Below are 26,268 nucleotides of genomic sequence, written 5' to 3' on the forward strand. Positions count from 1 at the left end.
GAAACGTGCCGCCATAGCAGAAATTGAACAGATACCCTAAAAATGGCCAATTAGAAGAGAGGGAGCAGGGCCATAAAATTTAACGAGGGCCAGATGTTCTTGGGAGGCATTCTGTTCTTGAAGATACCTTGTCAGTAATTTATGGCTCTTTGTTAGGTTTTTGTGCCCAAAAACTGACCAATGGTTTCAGAAACTGCCTTATCCTATGTACTTCTCACCCAATCCCAAAATGACAGGACTCGAACTCCCCTGATTGTGGCATTTCCCCTTTAAAAGTTTGCCTCTTCCCCGGGTTCAGGGCTGTACTTCCCATACCCACTGCATTGGTGTGGGGGCGGTGTAGTCCAAACTCTAGTATGAATTAAAGACCCTCGTGTAATTTGCACTGGAAATCCTGCTCCATGGATTCATTTGGGGACAGAAACTTGGGCTTAAAAGACTTCCCTAAATTACAAGACTGAAATGGCTGGAGAGAGGCCAGAAGGGATAAGGGACATTGATATAGTGGATGTATCTTTAAATGTCATGCGTGTACTCAATAAGCACAGTGACTCCCAACCTGCATTTCCGTTTTTGCTTTACGGCACTGAATCCAGATTTGGTTCTAGCAGCTTGATGGAAAGAAAAGAATTCTAGGTTTTGAGATTAAAGGGCATTGAGTTCAATGATACCACCAATGATACCAGCTATGGTTGGGGGACCTTGAGCAATGACCTTCTTTCCTGACTTGTACCATCCTCTGGAACAATTGTGATAACAGAGCTGTGGCCTGGAACACACCTGAGCACACCGCAGCACAGGATGGGCCTCTCCATTCACCAAAGGTCACTCGGGACAGAAACTACTCTGACAAGGTGAGATGGAACATGCATTTAGAGCTTGTTTCCACTAGGGAATCACAGGTCACCAGACTACCTCATCAAAACATTCGTTTTAGCGGTAAAGTAATGAGATAGCTAACAGGAGGCAATCTGTCATGCATTTTCCCTACAAGAAACCATGGTAATGAACAGAGCCTCAAGAATATGCAAGCTTACCACAGGAGAGGACAGGAGCAGAGCTGGCAAACACGGGGCTCTAAAAAGTCCTAAAGGTCAACACAAGGATGGTTATTCGGTCTCCCACAGAACTTACCGGGGACCCTTGAAGTCCTGGTGGGCCTGCAGGGCCTGTATTTCCATCGGCTCCCTACAAAGACAAGGCAGGAGAGCAGTATCATGTGCAGTTGAAATGAGGCCGGGGAAGAACCACATCTCAGGAAGGGGCAAAGCACTGCCCAGACAATCATCCCTAAGTCAACAAAAAATCTTCACGTTTTCAAAAAGACAGAAGAAAGGTTCCGGAAAAGTGAGTAGGCATTACAGATGAACCTCGGGCATGGGTCTACACACTGCTTTTGGGGGTGTTGTTCCTTCTGCCTTCATCCTTGCCCCCATGCCCACAGGCTCAACTCAGGCATCAGTTTCTAAGATATTTGCTACTGGCAAGACTGAGAAGTTCAAGCACTGGCCTCTCATAAACCATAATAATATCTTCCTCCATTGGTAGCTTTTGTTTTCTGTAGCACATGCCAATGTCTGATAACCCCAGTGTTTGTTGACTTTAAATTTGTTTAGTGTCTACAGTCCTCTTTTCCAACCCCGCCTACTATACAAACTGTGTGATTTCTTCTCTTCCTGGGAACTGAAGAAGCTTCTGAAGTACACTCAGTCAATATTTTTGAATAATCAGATGGGAGTGGGGGCAGAATGCACTGGGGGATGAAGGGAGTAATCTTTAAGTGAGCTGAGGCATTTGCCTCTCGCTAGCGTTCAGGAGCTGTATGTGACCTCAGCTCAGCTTCTGTCTCTCTGAAAGTAAGGAAACGACCTTCATCTTAGGGAGACGGGGGATGTCTGAGTGAGTCAGAAGAGGTATTTAGTGCAGGATAAAGAGATTAACTTAGACCAAACCTCAAACTCAGAATCCTTCCTCTTCACAGAGAAGCTCTGCAACCCAGAGCAAGTCACGTTACCCCTCCACATCCCAATTCCTTTGTGGAATGCAAAAAAAAGCAAGCAACCACCATGTTGGATGTTGTTGGGTGGGTTGAAAAGGGCAATGCACATAAAGAATTAACCATCACCAAAAACATCCCAACGACTTTGCACACAGGGCCATCTAATATCGTATGTCTTTCTTCCATCCAAGCACCAGACCTACAGGAGATATGGACTGGTCATGGAAGCATACATGAACATTTCTTGCAGAACTGCATTGATAACTATTCAGCAACATTTGATTGATTTATGTGTATGGAGTAAGTGATATTTTTTTTAGATGCTAGCCATGTTATAGGAACAGAGAAGTAATCATATTATAGCCTTGTACATCAATGAAAGTTGATGTTGTAAATAGGACTGATTTTCTTTGGATTGCAAGTTCTTGAGGCAGAATGCTGTTTGATTGCCCACATCTCTTAGGCTAGATAAAAAGTCAAATAATATTCATAAACTATAAGGAAATCAGTGACATTTAAACAAATAGTATGAGGTTATTGGTGAAACTACACATTTAGTTCAAAGCTACGTGTAGCTTCTTTCTCAAATCTTGATTTTTCTACACAAAGGTTGCTAAAGTTTCTTTCCCTGAACCCTGGACTTTGTGAAGTTGGACTCAAAAGCAGAGTAGGAAAGTGGTAAAGGTTTTATCTGGTGGGAGGACACTGGCTGTGGGAAGAAAGTCAATGTTGGAAGAGCTCTGAGGACTTGAGCCTAGACCATGGAAAACCCTACACAGATCCTGCCAAATAATAAGCACTTATAAATAAATAGCCAGGCTGGTGACTTCTCTGCTCTTGAGTTGCTCCTGTGGGACCAGCCACTGAGCCTATGAGCTGACTCATCACCTAAGCTCCAGCACAATAGCCCAAAGCAGGACATAAAAGAGACAGCCTCTCAGTAAGCATTTACATAAGCTGCAAGCATTGCTCAACTGGAAATAGACCCACTGGCGTCTGATGGTGCTGGCCTCTGTGTCTCGGACTCAGCATTTAGCATGAGTATCCAAAGCCAGGACCTGTGCTTTATGGTTGCCGAGGAGCACTGAGTTATAGCAATCTCTGGTGGGAAGGTACTAGAGCCATGTACTAGATTTGGAACTATCAGGGTGAAGGGACGAAGGCTTAAAGCTGTGTCCCTGCTCTCTGATCCTCAGCTGATGGAGTGCACTTGGAGGTTAAACTACCATGACAAGAAATTATTCACTAATGAACTGATTTTTAATAAAGTCACCTGTCTCTCACATGTTCCTCTTTGATTAATTCTAATGACTGTCCCCAGTATCTACTGGAGTTCCACCTTTTTCAAAATTTAATTTGCCTGATTTTTGAATCTAACAATAATATAGGTGTGCCGGGTGGGGTTTTGGGGTATGTGTGTGTGTGTGTACTCGTGCATGTGAACACGTGTGTTTCTTTCATTCTTTTTTTGTCAACTTGGCACAAATGTCTCCATCAGACTGGATTATATGCATGTTTGTGGAACATTTTCTTGACTAATAATTGTTATTAGAGGGCTCAGTCCTCTGAGGGCATAGCACCCCTGGGAAGGTGGTCCTAGGTGCTTAAGAAATCAGTCTAAGCAAGCTATAGAGAATAAGTCAGTAAGCAGAGTTCATTCATGGTCTCTGCTTCAGTTTCTGCCTTGAGTTCCTGCGCTGACTTCTTGCAGTGATGGAATCTGACCTGGGATGTGTGATCCAAATAAATCCCTGGGTTGCTTCTGATCATGGTGTTTTATCACAGAAATAGGAAACTTATTAGGACAGCATGCAAATATTTTGCAACATGATTTACTAAGTAAAATTATAAACCTTAAAAATTTTTGAAATTCTATGCCGTTCAGTGACAAGAAGTGAATCAGTCTCTTTATGATTTCCTCCACAAAAGCATATAGCAGAATAAGATCAGGCAGGAATTAAGACTTGGGAATTAAAAAAGCCATTACCATCAGAAATATCAGGAGAGGGCAGATGGTTACTATCAAGGACTTAAAATGGACTTTTCATTCTCTGAAATGAATGATTTTTATTATGAACTTGATGCAGAGGTTTACTATGAAAGGCCAATTACTGTTTCATGCTCTTACATGATTTTATTAAACAAACATTTTTTATTTGATTTTTCTCAATCAATTAACAAAACTAGAAGTCAGTGAGTGGATATTTAAAAAGACAAAGCAGGGACAGAAGAGATGGCAATGGTCCAATGGTAAAGAGCACTTCCTGCTCTTGCAAAGGACATAGGTTTGGTTTCCAGCACCCACATAACATCTTACAATTATCTGCCACTCCAGTTTGAGGAGCTCCAATGCCCTCTTTCTGGATTCTAAAGGTATCTCCATGCATATATATGGAGATACATATATATGTGTGTACATGCATGCATATACACACCTGCACAAACACACACACAAATACAGTGTGTACACATAGCATAAAACAACAAATCCAGTTTGATTTTATTATCCAAAGTGACAATCTTTTTAAAAATTTATTTTAAAAATTCTGATTTCTGCTAGGCACAGGTTCCTTTTCAATAGGCTTTGAGTCATTCAGAGTGGCCTTGTTTGCAAGGTCTGAGAGGCAAGAGTTTCATGAAGAATCCATGGAAATCTCTGGGGTCCTGGGCTCAGCAGGGACAGTAATTGACACTGCCTGTTGTCATGGCTACCTTCAATAAATCTAAGAGCTGCAACTGCAGTTGGATCCACGCAGAAAAACAACATGACTAATCTGTAAGAACAGAGAAATGCTGAGGCCCTGTGTCAATGTCATGGCTGCAGTCACTACAAGAGCAAGGAAATTATTTGCTTAAAAGGCACAATTGAATGCTATTAATAATAGACACTATAGTTATCAAAAATGTCTGAGAATAACAATAAGTGGTTAAAGAAATAATACTGAACAATAATTTGTAATTATCCCAGAACAATGGGGAGAATCTAGGCTTATATGGGCATCTTCAAGTTCAATGTAAAGGAGTTATTTACTCAAGATCATAACCTTGAAATACTGGCTTCATCGTTCCTTGCCAGAAGTCCTCAGGCCCAAAATCACCCTGAGTAGCCTGTCTCTGAAGGCTACTCAGATCCCTCAATATTCATCCCAATTACTTCTTTGTCATCCCTAGGTGTTTTAATAACAATCTCATCCCTTAAAATAAGATAGGTCCAGTGTGATACAGTCTCCATGGAGAATGGACACATGCCTTGAATGCCGAAGTCATGAGACAAAAATCATTAGAGAGTCTACTTACTGGTGGCCCAGGATTTCCTGGTGGGCCCATGAATCCTGGAACTCCAGGGTGACCCTAGGAATACACAGAAGATAATTATTCAAAAGTGACTCATAAAAACCTTTCAGCTTAAAACAAATAACAAGTTTTAGAAACCAATCCGGAGTCTGAAAACTCTGACACGAAGGGTCTCTTTTTCATGTAACCTTAGTGACTCTATAGGTTTAAAATAAGTTCATCCAGCCAGGCAGTGATGGCACATGCCTTTAATCCCAGCACCCAGGAGGCAGAGACAGGTGGATCTCTGTGAGTTCAAGGCCAGCCTGGTCTACAGAGTGACTTCTAGGATAGGTTCCAAAGCTACAGAGAAACCTTGTCTTGAAAACAAAAAGTTCATCACAATATTTGTAAAAATGAATATGTCTTGAAAGAGGATTTACTTCAAATCATCTGGGGTGGGGGGAAGGCATACGGAAGTAGCTGAGGATGTTGATAAAAACAAAGGGGACTGTATCTTGGATCTAGATGGAACCTGAAAAATCATTTTATTATACTCCCAACCTTCCAGATATGCATACAGTGTCCCACCCAAAGGAGAACTGAAAACAACGTGGGCATGCGCAATGCTGCAGAGCTTCCACTTCTACAGGGCTTGGTTCCAGGGTATCTTCCCAAGGCACCAGAATTCAGGGGTGCTCAAGTCCTTTATACAAAATGACCTCTGAGTCGCTCACACCTGCTCATATGCTTTTAACTCTATCTGGACTACCTGTAATATTTACTGCAATGGAACACTAAAGGAACAGTTATTGTCACATTATTTCAGGAATAATAATACATTTGCAGTCATGCTTGGTTTATTCTATGGCTATCAAGGCCATGGATATAAAGTGCTGTGTGTGTGTGTGTGTGTGTGTGTGTGTGTGTGTGTGTGTGAGAGAGAGAGAGAGAGAGAGAGAGAGAGAGAGAGAGAGAGAGAGAGAGAGAGAGAGCACATTCATGAACATGTGTGAACATGCATATACAGACCAATGAACAATGCCCAGAAATGTTCCTCAGGGGTCAAATAAAAGGGACTGCATCTTCTATCTAGATGGAACCTGAAATTTTATTTTTTATTATAATCCCAACCTTGCAGATATGCACACTAAGTTTTTGATACAGACTTCCCACTTCCCTGAGATTTGTCAAGAAGGCTTGGCTGACTGGCCAGCAAACCCCAAGGATCACCTGTCTATACCAGTCAGTAACAACTGTAGGCCACCACACCATCTTTGTTTGTTTATTTGTTTTTGCTTATTTTTAACATAAGCCCTGGGTAATCAAACCCATACATCATGCTTTCAAGAGAAATACTTTATTGTTATCCATCAAGACATATCTATAGCTTTCTCTCTCTCTCTCTCTCTCTCTCTCTCTCTCTCTCTTTCTCTCTCTCTCATTCTCTCTCTCTCTCTCTCTCTCTCTCTCTCTCTCTCTCTCATGTGTGTGTGTGTGTACCTCTTTAACAGAACAAGCTTGGAATAATTTAGCTCTGACATTACTACTATTACAGAAATAATCTATTTTCACATGTGGAGTTTCCTGTGAGTTAAAGAATGAGCCACTCGTTCTTTATCATTAGAATTTATATCTAACATTCAGTCTTGAACAGCAATGCTAAAAATACAAACTAATACCAAGGAAATTCTTTCTCTCTCCTACCTCTCCAAACCTGCCCCTGGAAAACATAAGCAACACTTAGTACAATGTACAGAGTGTTTGTTGCTGACATGCTATTCTAGGTACAATAACCCAGATGCTTTTGCTTCTCCAAAATACAGAGGAGGAAACCTTAAACACAGGTCTCATGTGGCTGCTTGAGGATCATGGGCTTCATGGCTCGCCCTCCACCCACCTGCACCAATATGCCCTGAGGTTAGGATTCACCCTTGCTCGTTTTGTATCTCAGATTCTGGAGCAGTGCCTGGCACGGAATGAGTTTCCACAAGCACTGGAGTGAGACGCAAAGCAGTTTGAAAGCAGAAAGGGAGGGCAGGTAGAGTGGGAACAAGAAAGAAGAGGAAACGTTGGCAGTGGAGACAATGTACAAGTCACTTAGGAAGCACTAAAGCTGCCCGAGCGAGGCTGTGCAGAATCAGCCAGCGCTACTGCCTGGGGACAGTGGGGAAGCAGTATTTCAGATCCATTGGAGGAAGAGGGCTTCAGTATTGATGTCATCCTCCCATGAATCAGGAGAGGGGTCCAGCTAGCCTGACCGGGCAATGACGGGCTCAAGGAGCGCCATGGAGCATTTCAAATAGTACCATGAGTGTAAAAAGAAGGGCTCAAGAAATAGAGGAGGCATGAAGGACTGTTTACTGGAGAATGGGAACACTTCAGTGAGGGAGAAGCAATCATGGGGAGTGAGGGGAGAAAATGGAAAGATGAAGGCTCCTCAGACCACTGGGAGATGGATCGGGATGAGAGTCAGCATAGAAATCATGACAGAGAGCAGGAAAACAAGATTCAGACATTCCTCTGCGGGCATGGAAGTTGGAACAGGCAGACACGCCGAGGGGGGAGGCCTTTCTTACAATACAAGCTTCTTTATGACAGACATTGGCTTTACCTGATCACCTTTCTGTCCCACCTCTCCCTCTGCACCACGTTCTCCTTGGTTTCCCTTGGAAAGGAAACAGAAAAGACAAGTTAGGTCACAAGAAATATCACCAGAGCTTCACTGCAAATATCCAAGTATATTTCGGTGCTTTCTTCCTCTCTTCAAATTTTCTATCATATGGTTGCATGCCAACCATGATGACATGGGCAGAAGCAGGCCCAGCTTCGAAGACTGTTGGTGAAAATGTCCAGCTGAGTTTCAGGTCCCTTAAGGGAGCATAAGCGAACAGGGCTGGGAGGAAGGCAGAATTGAGTTCTCCGAGCCTGGTTTATCACTCCTGAACCTGAAGGTAGTTACGGATGGCAGATGTCACTAGAAGGGTGGATGATGGTTCTAGATTAGATCTGTAACCACAGTCAGAAGTGGATCAGAAGGTCCAGGTTGAGGGAAAGAGAGAGTGTGAGGTCTTCCAGGAAGGTGAGACAGAAGAAGTGAGTGTTGGTGAAGAGCAGGTGTGGGAGAAAGGTAGAAGGAAGGTGTAAGGGAGGGGACCAGGGAGCTCTGCACACTCAACTCTGTGGTCACTTTCTCCACATACATGTTCCTTGTGCTCCTAGAATGGCTGTGGAACCTGAAGGAGCAACTCAGACAGACACTCGGTAGCACTTTTCTTAACAAATTACCAACAACGACAAAAATAATTAATGATATCCACCTCAGAGAATGCACAGATTACACTGCTAGATGGCGCATGGAAGACCTTCACAGAGTGTGGTATAAGGGGAACTCCTAACTATTTGTTATAATATCATTTTCTCACTTGGCACCTTGATCCTTGCTTTATCTTTTGCTGCGTGTCACTCTTACCAACTCCCTTCCTTCTGAATGAGAATAGTGATAATGCGTTATGGAGGTACAGTGAAAACTGTCAGCAACCTAAAAGTCCATAAAGTTCATAGAACAGTGATAGACTTAGTGCTAGTTCTTAGTGAACACTAACATCACCAGCACTACCTGACCATCACTATGGTCAGCAGCATCACTATAATCATAATCATCACCTCGATCAGCCCCACTCGATACTATCATCACTACCATCACTATCACTATGGTTACCACCATCAGCACCACTGTCAACATAATCATCACCCATCACCATCCCCTGCTCATCATGAGCATCACCACCATCACCGGGGGTACCACCAGCAGCACCATCCCTACCCCTTTATCACTATTATTATCCCACAGTCACCACAATACTTAGAGCATGCCACCTACAGGAAGTATTTTTATGGACTAAGCCTAAATGATCATTCAAATTTCCAAAATCTTAACTGCTATGTATCCTGGTTCTGCGGGTAGTTTTTAAATTCTTTTTGAGATTATAAGTGCATTTCTTCCTTTCCTTTCCTTCCTTCAAACACTCCCATACACTCTCCTGCTCTACCTGAAATTCATAGCCTCTTTTATCATTAATTGCTATTACATGCATATATGCATATGTATATATACATTAGTACATGCATATGTATATATATTTGTAAATATAACCTGCTTAGTCCATATAATGTTATCGGTATATATGTTTTCAGGGCTGGCACCAGACTAATTGATATGCTCTTCCCTAGGCAAGAGCACCTCTCCTGCTCCTAGCATTTCTTAATTGCCTATAATTCTTTGTATAGGGTTGAGGCCTTGTGGGCTTTTCCCCATCCACTTTGGCATGCCTATTGACATCATCTTTGCTCAGCTCATGTTTGAGCAGTCATGTTTTGTTTATGTGTTTGTTTGTTGTTTTTCTGAGTTTTTTGAGACAGAATCACATAAAGCTCAAATTGATCTCCAACTCACTATGTAGCTGAGGATAGCCTTGAACTCCTAATTCTCCAGCCTCCACTAGTGCGGGGATTACAGCTGGGCCCACTTCATCCAGTCTACGTGTAGGTCTTCTGCTTTTAGTGTGTGTGGGGGGGGTGATTTTTTTTTTTTTTTTGGTTTGGTTCTGAGACATATTCTTAAACTATAGCCCAGGCTGTCCTAGCACTATGTAGTCCAGGTTGACCTCAAACTTACATCAATGCTCCTTCATTTGCTCATGAATACTGGCAACACAGGTTTGAGCCATCAGATGTAGCTTTGTTTTTTTTAAAAAAAAATAAAAATAAAACAGGCTCTTATGTTGCGTCTAAGACTGCCCTAGGACTCATTATGTAGCCTAGCCTGTGTTCAAACTTGTATCACTATTTCTGCCTCAGCCTCCCAAGCGCTAAGATTACAGAATTGAGCCATCACACCAAGTATACTACCGTATTAACAAATGTATTACAGTAAACTGTATTAAACAGCCGCACTTTGGGTCCTTTAAAATATCCAGCTGTGCCATGAAGAGTCCCTGGTAGTGAACTGCTCTGGTTCTGGTTTCATTCCCATCCCTCTTCATCTCTTCCTAGACCTCTAACTGCCCATGCAGAATGACTGGGGGTGGGAGCAGGTCAAAGTATGGGAGTTCAGTGAGTCCAGGGTACCATAGTTTTCTCATGAGGTGTAAAGTCCAGCTCTCTTTCCATCCATCTCACTCTCGTGCACAGCAGCTCACTGACGTAATGCTAAGGACCCTCTTTCTAATGGTTCCTAGACTGTGCTGTGAGGGTTAAAGGAAATGATGCTTACAAAGTGCTAGGTGCCACTGTTTAAAGGAAGAAAGAAGGCGGTTCACAAGAGAAAAAGAACTTATTCCAACATCTTTGCATGCTATTACATCTAGTGTTGCTTGGTGTCTAAAGTTGGCACTCTGTCTGCAGCTACTTCACGACCAAAGAAGTGCCATAGAGCTACACACTGCTTCTCTGACATTCAGGACAATTGGTTTTAGAGGTAAATGGATCCCTTTCAAATCCCAGTCTTCAGCCTAGCTGCAGAGCGGTTTCAACGTGCAGCTGGCAACAATGAAAATGCCAGCAGCTCAGAATCCCCACAGTTGTCCCTGTCTCTGTGCCCACTACAGCCGCAGAGCTGCGCAAACACAGCCACCTCCAAACATGACTCACTTCCTTTCAGGAAAGGGTCTGACATTTATGGATCCCCTGCCGTGCTGGGCGCTGTGTCAGAACTTTTCACAAAAGATCCTGTCCCTTGCAGCTCTTTGTTGATACGCTGAGCTCACGGATAAGTATGTGATATGTCTAAGACACCCAGCGTAGTCACTGAAATTGCTTTTGACCTTGGTCTCTGCAGACTGATAAAAATCTGAGCTGACAATGGAGGCACCTGCTACAATTCCCACACTTGGACAAGGAGGGCTGGAGGTTAAGGAGTTCAAGATAATTATCATTTACATAGTGAGTTCCAGAATAGTCTGGGCAACATGAGACCCTGCCTCATTTAATAAAAAGAAAGAAAAAGAGAATCAATCGGTCAATCAATAGATCCAATCACCCACCTGCGGTCTCAGAGCATAAGTAAGCTCAGGGATCTAAACTCTGCCAATCTTGTCTGATTATCAAATATCCAAGCAGCAGCCTCTCCCTAACCAAGTTACTTTCCTGACACATTTCCGAGGCCGTGATGCCTGGTTTGGGTGGTTTATGTGTCCTGAGATTTGACTGATGGTGGAGAAGGCAGATCAACCATGCTAACATGCTAACAGCATGGTTGTACACTGGAAACGCAACAATCAAAAGACAGGTCTAAATCCCACCTTCCCAGGGCCTTTGTCCTTGCAAAGCTACAGGACCGTTGGAATTGCCCAGTTCTCTTTAGATGTTTAGTGAGCAACCTTTCCAAAGGCTTCGCTCTTGTTTTCCAACTCAAGCCTAAATGAAGAACTACAGGCAACTAAGGGTGAGGCAAGCAGGAAAAATCGTCTTCCCCAGGGAAAAGCAGAACCAGTTGCTTGTTTGTACCAAATGCATTGCCCTAAAAATGTACATCTGAGTAACATTATACACACTGAGCAAGTCATACGTAGGAATGTATATGTACATACATATATACATTTAATAAAAATTAATGGCAAAAGAGATGAATTTGAACCAGAACAAGGAGGGCATATGGGGGGTTGAAGGGATGAAATGTTTCCCTTTGAAGGGGAAGGGAGAAATGTTGTAATTATTGCCTTGTTTTTTATAAAAAAAAAAACTATAAATTAAATTGGGTACATTTTGCCTGATATCTGTTTCAAATAGCTAATGACATAACAGAAATAAACATGATCCCATAGTAAAAAGAAATGAATAAATAAAATTAAGGGACACTCTCACTCCACAAGCACAGTTTTCTTAAAATACTTGTGTATTTGTTACTCTTGCATATGTATGACCCAATACCTGACAGAAAAAGATGAATTATTCATTTTGACTCGCATTTTCAGAGATATAAGTCATTGTAGTCAAAGCAGCATGGGAGAGCAGAAAGGTTAGCATCAGGGAAGCCAGGAAGCAGAGGACAGAGAATGAGGGTACCAGGGGGATGTAGGGCAAGTCACACTCTGAGGACCTAGTGATCTGGTTTCCATTGCTGTGTTTTATCGCAATAGAAAAGTTACTAATAAATGAATCTTCAGCCTGCTGATTGCCAGGAGCCCAATTATGTCTTTCTCAGAACCTAGTAATCATCTCTTTGGAATTTAATAAACATGGGGGGGAACCGTCCCTTTCCCAGTTCCTGCTGGATGGCAGGAACTAACATTGGCAGAAGTCTGGATCACAGGCACAAAACTACCCTCTGTGACAAGGGCTGGAGATGTTTTTATGCCCCTAGATTCTATAGCAAGTAAGCCAGCTAGTTTACTGATGATCACCAGGTACTTGGCACATCTGGAATGAAAGTGGTTGGCAAATGGAGTCACCATGTCCTCTGTCTTAGTAGCAGCTTGATGTGGGATGTCCTTCTGTATATGTGCTGCTTTTATTGGATAATGAATAAAGCTGTGTCCATCAATGGCTTAGCAGAATAAAGTCATGTGAGAAATCCGAACAGATACAGAGAAAGAGTAGGCAGAGTCAGGCAGATGCCATGTAGCTACTGAAGGAGAAAGATGCCCAGAACCTTTACTGGTAAGCTACAGCCCCATGGTGATACACAGATTAATAAAAATGGGTTAATTTCAGTTGTAAGAGTTAGTAAGTAAGAAGCCTGAGCTAATAGGTCAAGCAGTCTCTGTTTACAGCAATTAGCACTGCCTGAGACATGAATGCACACGCTGAGGTCAACCATACACAATGGCTCCCAAGACTGAAGTTTCTCCAACTCTCCACCCTCCTCCTGAGTATGTGGTGCACACTGCATTCTGGATCAGTGTTTGGATATTGATAAGACTGATTCTTTTTCTATCTTTGGAGAGGTTTCTTAGATTGGAAAGAGACTTTGACTTTTTTAATATAATTATAAATTAATATAAGCACTGATTTTGAAACCATGGTGCCGCTTTATTTGTGTTTCCATTATTTAGAATTCCCCTTTGTGCTATTCTCTGTCAGCCAAATGCTGGATGGATCTCCTCATGGGTTCTGCAAGATGTGAAGGAGAAGGCAGGAACTCCTGGAGCAAATAAGGCTCTCTGCTCCTCTCACCAGAGGCCCAGCTGTTTCCTGCCTAAAACTCCACCTCACTTCCTCCCCCCCAAATGCACGACAAATACTGCCTAATCCCTCGGTGCAACTAAATCCACCTCCTCAGGGGATGTCATGGGTCACCCCTTGCCCCACCACACTAGTTTCATTAAAGACATCTATCTGCTCTCTCCAGTCTCCTGCTATATTTGTTACTACGTCCAACGGCCTAAGAGCTATGAGGACCACCATCAGTCATGGGTATTAAATGCTTCCTACATGCTGGACTTTATAAATGTTCTTTTGTTTGGTTCCTAGACACTCCTTGCCACTTTTTTTACAAGTAGAGTTATGATCAGAGTTTGTGCTACTAAAACTCATGAGCAAACCTTCTGTCCAGGCAGTCTTTAAATAACTGACTGAAGAGTCAGAGAAGTTAACAAAATGTCCAGTTACTGCAATTAGTGAGTCAATTCATCCAGGCAGCGGAAGGCAGGGGAGTTTAGAGAGGTACCAGTTTCCAAAGCCAAGCCTATGTCTGCCAGTATAAGGGTCTCCAGCCACAATGCCTTCTCCGTGTGTTCCCACCAGACTGTTGGTTTCTTCCCTGCATCAGAAGAATGACCTGTGTCTGACCTTCCCCTGTACCACCTGACTTGGGAGGAAGGTGTTAAAGGGAACATGAAGTGTTAGCCCCCAGGACTGAGCACCTGGGGATGGAAGATGGTACTGGCTCATAAAGCGATCATAGAACAAATGGCCCTGGTGGCCTCTGATGGATGGGGTTCTTTGGTATGCTCTGTCAACAGAAACAGCAGTAAGTGTAACCTCTGCCTCCTCTGAATTATTCGGAACTTTCCAAACAGGATGTCTGCTCTCTGGGATGTCTCCAGATCCATTTTAGGGTTCCATTAGACCCGTGGCCTGGTTAAGAATGTGCATTAAGCGGGAAATAAAGTACTCAGCAGAGGCAGCTGTTAAACAATCACCATCACCAATGCAGGAGAAACTCTTCTAGCTGAATGCAGAACCACGTGACCCCAGGGCTGTCACCATGACTGCCATCTTACTCCCTGTTCCTTCTCTACCAGAATGGCAAGCACTACAGCACCCTGCCCTAGAGTTTCTAAACTCATGATGGAACTCTGAAGCTATCCATGGTGCTGAGCTCCTCATCCCAGTCCCAGCTTCTGCAGACAGACTCTACACAGAGGCAGTTGGTCGGATACTGAGTCACGGTGGTAGACCCAAACCAAGCCTTCTTGGCAATGCAGGGAGACCAGTGAGCACTCAAGGTTTTCAGTGACCAATGGATGCTTACAGTGGCCATTGCTTCTCTGTCATGGGGAGCACTTTCTGCTGACAAATATATCTTTGTATCCATATATTTTACAAAGATTTTGTTTGGTGAGTGAGAATGGACAGAAAAGAAACAAGTCTGTTTTCTGGACAGTGTCATGGGGAAAGTGAAGAGCAGAAAAAAGTAGTCTGAGTTCAAAACCAAGAACCAAGATGCCAACCTGTGGGTTTTCAGAAGAGGCATCAATGCCTCTGTGACTCATTTATCAACACTCCACAGTGACAAGGACAGGCTACCCTAAGGGTCTTACTCTCAGCCTAGAATGAAGGAGCACTGGGAACTTTTCCGGGTGCTGGGTGCTGGTGTTGTTATTAGTTAGAAGTATGATGACCCATGGATTTGTAGGTCAGCTTCAGTTACACTGCCTGCAGGTTTGGTTCCTAGCATCTTGTGTTGCTAAACTTTAGTCTCCTCGTCTGTAAGATAAGTGTCCCTTGCAGGATCATGCTCAGGAGGCCATATCATATAGGCCATCACCTGGTCCTTAGGCCATTGTTACTGTGGAGGTTCTCCCTGAGTCCAAAGAATTTTCAAGAACACCACCACTAACCAACTGGAGGAGCAGGAGCCTGGCTTTCAGATAAAGCACCAAGCTTTGTTCATTTTCTGGCAAGAGCTCTTTCAAAATATTTAAAGAACACCTGCCCTTGCTGTAAGTCATAAGAGAACAAGAATGGAGACTCCATCCCGAAAGATCAGTGCCTCCTGCCCGGTTGAGATGACAAGGAAAATTGTCTGTTTGCAATGCAGGAAGTGTGCCGGACTGGTTTAATTGATTTGCTTTTGTGTCTCTGGATAATGGCTCCTTCTTGTCAAGAGGCTAAGCCCAGCAGCCAGCACAAAGGCAGCAAAGGTCAGCTAAGGAAAAGCTGAAGCCGCTGCACAGAATTCTCCAGGGGCGTGGCCGAGCCTTCCCGGTAGGATCAGAGAGAGAGATTCACATGCAGTGGCTAGAGGGACATTCAGTGATGCTGCATGCTGGTCTTGCTCAATGTAAAAGCACCCTCGGCAAAATCTCCTGGTCTGTATACAATAGGAACTAATGGCAGTTTTTGAAACCAAACTCTTAACTGTATCAAAACCACTAAATGGTTTTGTATATGGATCACAAATGCTAGCCATCTCAACCTGCTGGACAGGGCCTGGGAGACCTAGATATTTCTCATCATTTGTGATATATTAAGTATAAAGATATTGGCAGTACTGGCTGCTCTTGTAGAGAGCCCGGGTTCAGCTTGCAGTATCCACACAGAAGCTTCAAACTATCTGTAACCACGGTTCCAGAGCTTCCATTAATCTCTTCTTGTCTCTACAGGCACTTCACACATGTACTGTACATACTTCCATTCAGGCAAAATACTTATATACACAAAATAAACATAAATAAATCTAAAACAATTCAACACCATGTTGAAGGGTTTGGTATAGATTAAGGCAAGTACTCACCTCTGAATAATTTTTACATTTATTAATTTATTCATTTTGAGTTGATCACACACCACAGTGAATGTGCCCACCTACTTATAGGATAGCTTTCAGGAGTTGGATCTCTCCTTCTACCGTATGAATTCTGGGGATCAAACTCAGGTCATCAGGCTTGGTAGCAAGTGTTTTCACCCACTGAACCATCTAACCAGCACTTTGATATTTTTTTTTCAGTAACCAAGATTAAAGTACAACATTTTAAAAATTTTAAAAATCTAAAATCAATTAAGAGAAACCAAAATAGACAGAATTTCAAAATGCAACCTGATAGGGGTTCTGCCCACTTGAAAGTAGCAGAGTGGGGGTGAAAACAGTCATTTAAGTTAGGGTCAGTCTTGCCTTTGTTTAAATTCTGATTGTTCTTTAGTTCCTTTTGAATCTACTATATTCATTGCAAGTTTCCCAAAGGTATTACATTCAAGTATGTGTTTTTACCTTGGTTACTGAGATTTCTGGCTACCTCTTAAATTTTATATCAACCTTCTTTTAGGTCCCTCCACAGGCTGTGACTCCAGGGACTGAAAGAACAATAAACCGAGAGTCTGTAGCTTACCCAGTGCCGGTGACAGCATTTTACTTTCAGGAGTCATGATGACACGCCCCAGTTTATTAAAACAGCAAAACAGAGAAATTCAGAAACTCTTCTAAGATCCCAGGTTGAGAGTTCAAGACCGTGTCTCTCTCCTGACCCCAAACTTCCTGCTACCCACACTATTAGAAGGATAACACTCCATCCAGACCGGGCATAGGAAGAGACACAAAGAACAACTCCTTCCTAAGCGCTAGCACTGAGGCCACAGTAGACCAGAGAGAACTCCCCGAGAGAGCATCCGTGGGGACAAGGGCGCTGAGCCCACCTCTCCTGTTCCTATCCCAGCTTTGTACAGTCCCTTCTTAAAGCTGAGTCAACACTGACAGGCCCTAGGGCTCCAGGCCAGGAATACCAGTTCTGAGAGCCAAGGAGCCATTTTCCTGCCTACTCTTTGGTTGAGATCATGCCTCCCCGACCTCGTCTCTGTGGCTTCGCACAGTTGACTTTAATGTGTGCCTTATGTTCCCATGAGGGTAGCAGAGCTCAACCACATTTATGGAGCACTTTCTTCACTCCTGTACCAGTGATCACCAGTTATTTTTTGCATCCTATAACTCAGTGCTAACACTGCTCTGAATGCCATCTTATTCCGTGTCATGAAGCTGAGGTGTCTGATACCAATTAATATGGGCTGCACATTTCAGTGCCTTCGATGGCCACAGTGTGTAATGCAGACTGGAGGTTTCTAGGAGAGGAACTGGGGTTCAGCGGGCTGCACTGTGTTTCCCAGGTCACTAAAATCAGATACAACCTGGGACCTGACTTTCCAATGCTAAGGCGGCTATTAGGCATTACTTGCCTCCAGCTTAGATGGGGCACTGAAGGGGAAGAAGACAAGACGTTTACTGGGATTCACTGACCTGTGGTCCCGCCACTCCTGGAGGCCCTGGGGGGCCTTGAGGCCCAGTATCTCCCTGTAACAGAAACAAAAAGACAAATAAAATGAAGAAAATAATCATTTCAAAAAGGATCTCAAGTTGAAATCACCCCCAGGCATCAGCCTTACAGAGCAGCCAGAGTCTTCCTCACATGTAACAGGTGTAGGCAAGCAATGGTATCAAATGTGGCCATGAAATCAGAGGCCTAACCACTACTAATATGTCTAGCTAGTGACAATGCGGCTTTCAGGTACTAAGGTGGCCTGATGCTCCCTGCTTCCCATATTTGCGTGTATCCTGATTGGTCTGCATTGCCAGCAGAATAGGGTTGAAATTAAGAGTGTACTGTGTTCGTAATAAGGGTGAAAAACTGACGAGCTCCCACCTTGGACTGCCCTCCTCCATCTTTGCTCCTTGCCCAACCACGCATTCTAGGAAAACCCGTTGCTTTGTCTCGATTCCACTCAACAGTTTTAGGGCACATTCGTGTGGGAAGAAAGGGACTAGGACAGTGTGGATCTGAGCGCTGAGCTGAAAGCCATGGAAAAACCTTGCCTGTTTGTCATACAGAACTTCAAGAAATTACAGCTCGGGGCTTGAGGGCCACCAGAGGGGAGACCCAATCCAGAACTAAGCAACTTGGCCACATCCACCTACTGCTTTGAGCAAAAGTGTAATGAACTGACCAATATCAAGGGTATTCAAGGTGGGTGATGAAGCTGAGATCATGGGGTGTCCACTGTGTATGCCTATGTGCTTTGGATGTACACATCCATACATGACTATACACAGGAGGCACTTTGCTATGGCTGTTCTTGCTTTATCACACCTAGAGCATTAGCCATTTAGCTGTGAAGAGGGGCTTCCCAGAGGGCAGGGTGGGGATCATGGATGGCCACCAGCTCCTCCAGGAGGAACAGAGAAGAGTGGGTCTGAACTCCAAAAGGAATTGAGATGCAGCTGCTAGGGGTTTCCAACCCAAGGATGCAATCTCCGGACCGGCACTGTGAAGAGTCTGTTGTGGGGAGTCCTGGAAGGACTTATCTAAAACTCCCGCGGTGATTTAGAGCTGTCATCCCAAAAGCCACCTCCTGGCAGCACCCCAAAGTGAGGGCTCCTGAGAGTAACCATACATGTTCAACTTCAACAAGAGGCTGCCTGCCCATCTTTCTTTGTCCCCTTCCTTCTTCTTTTATCCATTTGTTTATTTGTTTATTTTGTTTTTAAAACTAATTGTTTAGCATGCAAAGCAATGGACTTAATTAGGGTAATGGCCATATCTATATGTCATTATACTTTATTCTTATTTACTCATATGCTGCCCCTCCCCGCCCCCACATCACTGGTTCCATCTCCTGCAACAACCCTGCTTCCATGTTGCGAATATTCCATCACTGTCCCCTTTTCCCTAACCCCTATCCCTTTCTTTTTCCAGGCCTACGAACTAAAAAAGTTCTTTGTGTTATTAAAAATAAGTTAAGCGAAGAAAGATCTATGGGAATCCAACAAGCCCACTTCACAGCCTATGAGATAGTGCATGAGCAATATTACAAACAAATGCATGTTTACTTTGATGACCTGATCACCGGGGGAACTGAGCCAAGGGGACACATTCTAACTCAAAGTGGCTCTAGGATTTGTTTTGTGATCCTAGTTCCACAGTGTATAAGGGAACGGCTGGGTTTCTGTCATACATGCACAGGCTCAATGCATCTACATGTGTGGACCTCAGCAAGGGAAGCAGACAGTGCTTAAGGCACAAGAGAGAAAAAGAACACTATATTTCAGATCTGTGTTTCTATCCGAGCCATATAATTATGGAACTTACTATCAATTAGAAACTTGACTCTCTTCTGATAATAAGAGAAGAGACCATTCCACAACCCACTTTCCGAGCAGGCTCTTTGGATAATGTCACGGTGAGTTCTCACAATGAAATATACCCAGCTCGTTTTCAAAGATAAATGGGGTTTTTTTGTCAGATTTTTAAGCCATGAGTGTCTTTCTCAAGGGTCATCTCTGGAATACAATCGGCAAGGAAATGGCTCTCACACCCAATTTCTTTAGAATGCTAACACAACCCACACTCCAAGTTGTACAGCTTCCTCCTATCACACAGAGAGGAAATACCCTCTCAACTCCAGATAAAGCCAATCAGCTGACCCGGTGTCATGGTTACCAGGTAAATCTAGGGCAAGAATGTATAAAAATGGTGTTATTGAGTCCTCTTATGAAATGGCTTACCTTGAGAAAATGCCTACAACGTACGGTTGGCTGTCCTGGCTATATGAAGTAGGAGTTCTCTTTGCCTTAGCCATCTCCTAACATATTCCCGACAGTGTCACACACTGTGGCTGGGTGTTTATTTAATATCAAAACTTTTTTTCCTTTTCTGCTTTTGGGGAGCAGTTTTCACTGCTGGAAATGAGATTTTGCTCTCAGTGTTCTCCTTCCACCCTAGGAAAAATGACCTACGCCCCATTCTACCCAAGCCGGCCCATAGACTCCATGAGAACTGGGACTTGAGCTTTTTCTTTTGGGTCTCTCCACTGTCTACGTATTGACCAGCATACAGAACACACATTTGTGGAATAGGGGAATAACAGGCGCCCTCGCTATGAGTCTGGGCTGGACTGGAACTTACTATATAGTCCAGGATAGCTTCAAACTTGTGATCTTCCTCTTCAATCTCACAAGGGCTGAAGTTACAGCTGTGTACCACTGACTCTTAGTACACACTTAATGGAGTATTGAAAATGGGTAGTGAAGAAGTAAATATATGCATAAATGGGGGAGAACAGCACATGACAGTCTATATTAGAAGAATACATTTATTATCCTAAAGGAAGAAATCTTTATGTACACACTACTAATGGTTGGCTTCTTCTGGGTTAGTCTTAATTCTTGGTGTCATCAGATATCTCAAGATATACACAAGACACAGTGGCCTTGGTGTGTGTCTCTGCCCTGCCTCTAAGAGATGATAACACAGGGAAGGGAATCTCAGAAACTTAAACCCAGAAGGCCACAATTAAATATCTGAATTGATTTATCACCTCTGATCTGGTTCTCTATAAACATGCTAAAGAGCAAGAGGATCTGGAAGGCCGAGTTTGCTCTGGGTTTCCAGACTGCTGGCTCTGAAGAAGCCACCATTTCTTCAGTTCCTGGGCTTTGTTTGTGAGACAGGCAAACACGGGTGTGAAGGTCTGCTGTGGCAGCTAGCACATACTCGATCACTCAACGTCAGATAGATAAAAGAAAAAGAGGCAGCGGGAAAGACCCATCAAAGGAGCGAGGATTTCTAGACATCACCATACACTGGAATGTCACAGGCAGTGTTTACAGAAAATGGCAAAGATCTGTAGATAGCCAATCTGCCATCCTTGCCCTCCCCTGTGATCTAAACAGTCCCCAACCCTGAATCCATTGAGACAATGGAATTCTTCATTGCAGGAATGGAGCCTCGCTCCACTCCCTTCTCCTTACCTTTTTGCCTTCTGACCCTTCTCTCCCTGGCTTTCCTGGGAGACCTTTGTCTCCTTTGAAACCTGGAAGACCTGGGAGGCCTGGGGGACCTGGAGGGCAGTCGTGGCACACGTCCTTAGAGAAGAAGATGAAACCAAGTAAATAATGCAGCTACTTACAAGGCAAAGTGATCCCATGTCCTTCCCCTCTAGGTGATATTTGGCTATAAAATCTAATGAAGATGGAAAAATAAATCGATGGATTATCATGGCCCAGGCGCTTTTGTGTCTAAATTTATTTCAGCACAAATGTATCTAAATTGTTATCCCATTTTTCTCTGGTTCCAGCCAGTCACCTGGTTGGAAGTATGGTCTGAGAAAATAATGTCAAAATGCATATAAAAATGCCTGTGGGCATGAACAAAAACATTAAGAGTGCACACTGAAGGCAAATATGTCGCAGTACTAGAAATAGAATGCTCTGCCCGGAGGACAGAGGCAAACAAAGCCTGGAGGGAAAAGTCTCTGTGGTGTGCCAAGAGAAAGTGGCTTCCTAAGAAAGGAGAACAAAGGGGCCGCGGGCACCTAGCACAGTCTGTCCTGGCTGTGACACAAAGCCATGCTCTGACTCTGCTTAGCACTGTTCTCTTCCCAGGACAGGCATTTCATAAATGTTCCTGGGAACCCAGATTTGCTCCTTATCAAGACAGGGCAATGCTGTTCCTGGGGCAAATTTAAACTTTCATACCTGTCTGTGTCACCTCTAGATCTGAAAAGCTCACAGCCGGCTAAGTACCAAGTCACATGACTCCACTCCGGCACCCCTCTCTTGGAGCACCTCCTCCTAAGTTCTTCTATTCATCCTCCCATCCTCCCCCTTCTCTCTTCCTATAGTAAAATCAAATAAGCTAACACACAGCAAACACAAAGAAGACTGGGACCAGGCAGACAATGCCCAGGACATTCAGCCATGATTAGTGGCCCATTATTCATTCCGAGGAAGCACTCTTGTCAAAGATACTTGCAAAGCCTCTGGTCTGCTGGATACTGTGCTGGGCTTTGAGACCACTGACTGTATGACCCTAAAGGGTTTTTGGTGTTAACCCTCGTGCTAGCTAAGGTCCACTGAACGTTCTGTATGGAAGGGCAAATAAAAATATATGGCTTCTCTGTGGGTTCACACTCAGTGACCTACAGTCTAAAGGGAATCCACGTTCACCCGGCTTGACCTCTAGTTTCGGAACATAGGTTTTCTGTTAGAAAGGCAAGCTCTCCTTTCTCCTGTATCTCCCCTATGTCCTCTTCAAACATACTTTACGCATCTCCTACTCTAAACTTCCCTGATGGCAGCCAGACAGGGAAAGCTCATTGTGCACCCATGAACTTGTCTCAGCATTGGGTAGTCCAACTGTAACTCCATTCTCTCCCCCAACAAAGTAGAGAGAGTAAAACAGTCTAGAACTTCACAGGGCCAGTTCATAACAAATGGTTGTCCCTGGTGCTGAGGTTAATAAATGAACCAACTATCTAACAATGGACCAACTAATTAATCACCGACATGTTCATGTCTTCTTCCGCCATAGTGCAGTATGCTGTTTGAGAGACTGACTGAAAATCTGGAAGGTATATAGCATAACAGTATGAAGCAAGGTGGGGGTAACGTAAAATGGAGCAAACTACATTTCCTAGTTTATTTTTTTTTAAATTGGAAAAGCATAGAAGAACTAGGCTTTCTATTTGAATGTTTTTAAATGAGATGTATCAAAGGACTATTTTATCAATGGATGGATGTACAGATGGATGGCTATAGGTGTCTATGGTAGATGGATATAAGGGTGGGTGGATAACTGGGAAATATAGATAGGTGGGTGGGTAGATGGCTATTGGATGATATTTCAGTGTGTAAGTGGCAGGAGGGAGGGAGGGAGAGAGGGAGGGAGGGAGGGAGGGAAGGAGGGAGGGATACATGAGTAAGAATGAAGCTTGCTTGATGACAGCAAGAATCCAAGCCACTAAGATTTTTTTCTGGGCTTGGAAATCTTAAAATCCTTGCCACGTTTTGTCTCCAGAAAAGCTTTAAGCTCAGGTCTTCCCTAGTGGTAGGCTATGCAAGGCTGTCCCCTGAAGATCAGGGATATCTGCAGTCCCAGCTGCCCCAGTACCAAGGCTAGACTCGGCCTACTGGAGCAGTGTAGAATAGCAGTCAGCACAGTGAGAGGAGCCCCACCTACAGTCCTACTGAGGTGCTCCTTGGCTGTTGACACCCTGGAGACCCAATTTCTCTAGATTCTACACACCTTAGAGGGTGACTCATATATTCTCTGAGTTTCTAGAGACTGAACAGGGTCTTTTCTCCAACCAGATGGGCTTGACCAGGCCCTGCTGGCATATAACCTATCTCTGGCATGTGACTTCACAAGGCTTCTGCCCACTTGGCATACGGACTCAAATGTATGAGCCTCAATCTTCTTGCTTATGAAATGAGGGCCTCCAAATCTAACAATAAACAACAATAAATGATGGGGCAAAAGTGGCTCATAGCTTGTGGGGTGGTCTAACTTGAGACACAAGCAATGAGAGGGAACCCACACTCAAAAGTACCTGGACAGTCAGGAACCAGAAGCTAGATGACCTAGAGACCTAGACAGAACCAAAAATTGGCCCCAAAAAAATAATGAAATGACTCCTATTGATATTCAGCTATACTCATAGATTAGTGCCTTGCCCAGCTGTCAGAGAGCCTTCCTCTAGCAGCTGATGGGAGCAGATACAGAGACCCATACCCAAAAATTAAGGGTGCTCAGGGAACCGCACAGAAAATGGGGGGAAGAATTGTAAGAGCCAGAGGGGTCAAAGACATCAGGAGAACACAGCTAATAGAATCAACAAAGCAGGGCTCATAAGCGCTCAAGACTGAAGCAGCAATCACGACGCCTGCATGGGTCTGTGCTAGGCCCTATGTATACATGTTATAACTATTTAGCTTGGGTTTCCAGTGGGAATGAGGATGTCTCTGACTCTTTTGTCAGCTCTTAGGACCCTTTCCCTTCTACTGGGTTACCTTGGACAGACTTGATATGAGGGTTTGGCCTATTCTTATTGCATCTTTTTATGCTATATTCAGTTGATATCCCTGGAAGGCCTGCTATTTCTGAAAGGAAATGGAGGAGCAGTGGATCAGGGGGAGGGGAGGAACTGGGAGAAGCGGAGGCAGAGGAAGGTGCAGTTGGAATGTATTGTATGAGAAAATAATAAAGAAAATACTGTATTTTAAAAAAACAAATCGAAAAAGATTGAAAAATGTCCAACATCTCATCAGGCACAGAACGAAAACACAAAGTGTAGTTACTATATATTCATGTGGCTTATTATTTATTATTTTACAGCCTAAATCTGATGTCTTGCCCCATTTACAGACTCATCCACTCCTCAACCTCCTACTCTATAAAAGGAAGCCAGTACTGGGACACTGCCCGAGAATTTAGGGGAGGGGGTAGATAATCAGGGTTTACAAATGGCATCATCTCATGAAGGCACCCTGAGGCTGGGCTCCCAGGGCACAGATCTCACTACAGAAGTCCATCTCATGGGGCAGGTCTGAGATGGACCTTCTACCCAGGCAGCGTCCAAACTGCCATGATGAGATAGGAGCTGTTCTAAAATGTTTAGGGGCCGCAGTGAGTTTTGTAACGAAAGATACCTCCTTAGTCCCCAGTCACCTAGACTAGATTGTCAGACTTTAACCGCTAGAATCACAGTGGCAGTAGACTCCAGAATCAGAAAGCTAACGATGGCCAGATCCACAGCTCCAGCCAATTCCAAGGGGGGTAGACTGCAGTCTGAAGTTTTCCAAGCACAGGGCAGCTGCCCTGACCCCAAGTGCTTATGCTTCTGTGTTTCCAGATGCCCAGATGAACACAACTGCATCCTGAACAGCAGCAGCTGGAGAATCAGCACCGGATTAAGGGCTGATTCAGCTCTGTGGCCCTGGGGTTGGAGGTTTGACCCTTGCAGCCCCATCCTCTTCTGCTGTCATTGGCACCCAGATCAGGAGAGTCTAAGGTTTAAATCCTGAGAAGCGGGCAATGATACAAACCCAGGTCCTCACAGAGCCTGAAAACCAGGAGGGACTATCTAAGTTAATAAAAGCCTTTAATAAAGTTCAAATAAATGATAATGTAATCTATTTAATGGTTAAAAAGTATCCTATCAATAAAAATCTATAAAGTTAGTGTACTCTTATTTTCATAAAATTTGATTTCTCCATTAATACATCTCAGCGCACAGGAAGATTAAAAGCCTCAAGCTTATAAGATATTTTGGGATTTTTGTTTTGTTTTGTTTTTCAGTTAGGTTCATATGCTAACCAGAGACCTTCTGCTGTCATCCAGTGGCTTTTAGAATACAGGAAGTAGAGACCAATAGCCACGTGAAATACAGTATTGTGACCAAGACTTGGAGAAGAGTCGGCCAAGGGCCCTCTACTCCCAACACCATGATCACAGTGTTTCTTTCTGAACATGAATCTAAAGCTGTTGTAACCCTGCCCAGCTCTTCACCAGTCAAGACTCAAGGCCCTTAAGCAAAGTGGAGCTCCTTAACTTGGCTTCTGGGCATGACTCTGACCAGATCCCATTTGATTCTGGTTCAGTTATGGTAAGTGCTTTATATCTCTCAGAGGAAAAAAAAAGCCAAACATCATTCTGGAAAGCAGGCAAGTAGCCCATCAAGTCAGGACTGTGACTGTCCTTACTTCCAGAAGCCTGTGCTTCTACCTTTGAGCCAGCAGGATCCAGAAACCAACTATTCGACTCTGCCTCCTGCCAGCTTTCCAAGAGAAGACATTCTTCTATAGGCCAAGTCCAGTCTTTGACTATGAACACTGGATTCCGTCTCTGAAACAATCTATTCTATCCATTGAGCCTATTTAGGTGTCTGATTTCATATATGCAAAATAGTAACATGATCATACCTACCTCATGGAGGCTAAAATTGAACAAACAATTTCCATCACGCATTTCGACACTACTCCATGGAGAACCTTCCAGAGAACTTTGTGC

General features: G+C 43.7%; 1 protein-coding gene across 1 annotated transcript in view; it reads right to left on the reverse strand.

Moving 5' to 3' along the window:
• Col22a1 (collagen type XXII alpha 1 chain) overlaps nucleotides 1-26,268 on the reverse strand; it is a 245,719-nt gene that overhangs the window by 41,865 nt on the left and 177,586 nt on the right. The window contains exons 45-49 of the mRNA XM_087898834.1: nucleotides 21,231-21,344; nucleotides 17,724-17,777; nucleotides 7,887-7,940; nucleotides 5,297-5,350; nucleotides 1,135-1,188 (exon numbers count right to left, since the gene is read on the reverse strand). Of these exons, the coding sequence (XP_087754960.1) occupies nucleotides 1,135-1,188; nucleotides 5,297-5,350; nucleotides 7,887-7,940; nucleotides 17,724-17,777; nucleotides 21,231-21,344 (330 nt within the window). The remainder of the gene's footprint in view (nucleotides 1-1,134; nucleotides 1,189-5,296; nucleotides 5,351-7,886; nucleotides 7,941-17,723; nucleotides 17,778-21,230; nucleotides 21,345-26,268) is intronic.

This window comes from Myodes glareolus, chromosome 19, assembly GCF_982192425.1.
Source record: "Myodes glareolus chromosome 19, mMyoGla1.1, whole genome shotgun sequence".
In the NCBI taxonomy this organism is placed as follows: domain Eukaryota; kingdom Metazoa; phylum Chordata; class Mammalia; order Rodentia; family Cricetidae; genus Myodes; species Myodes glareolus.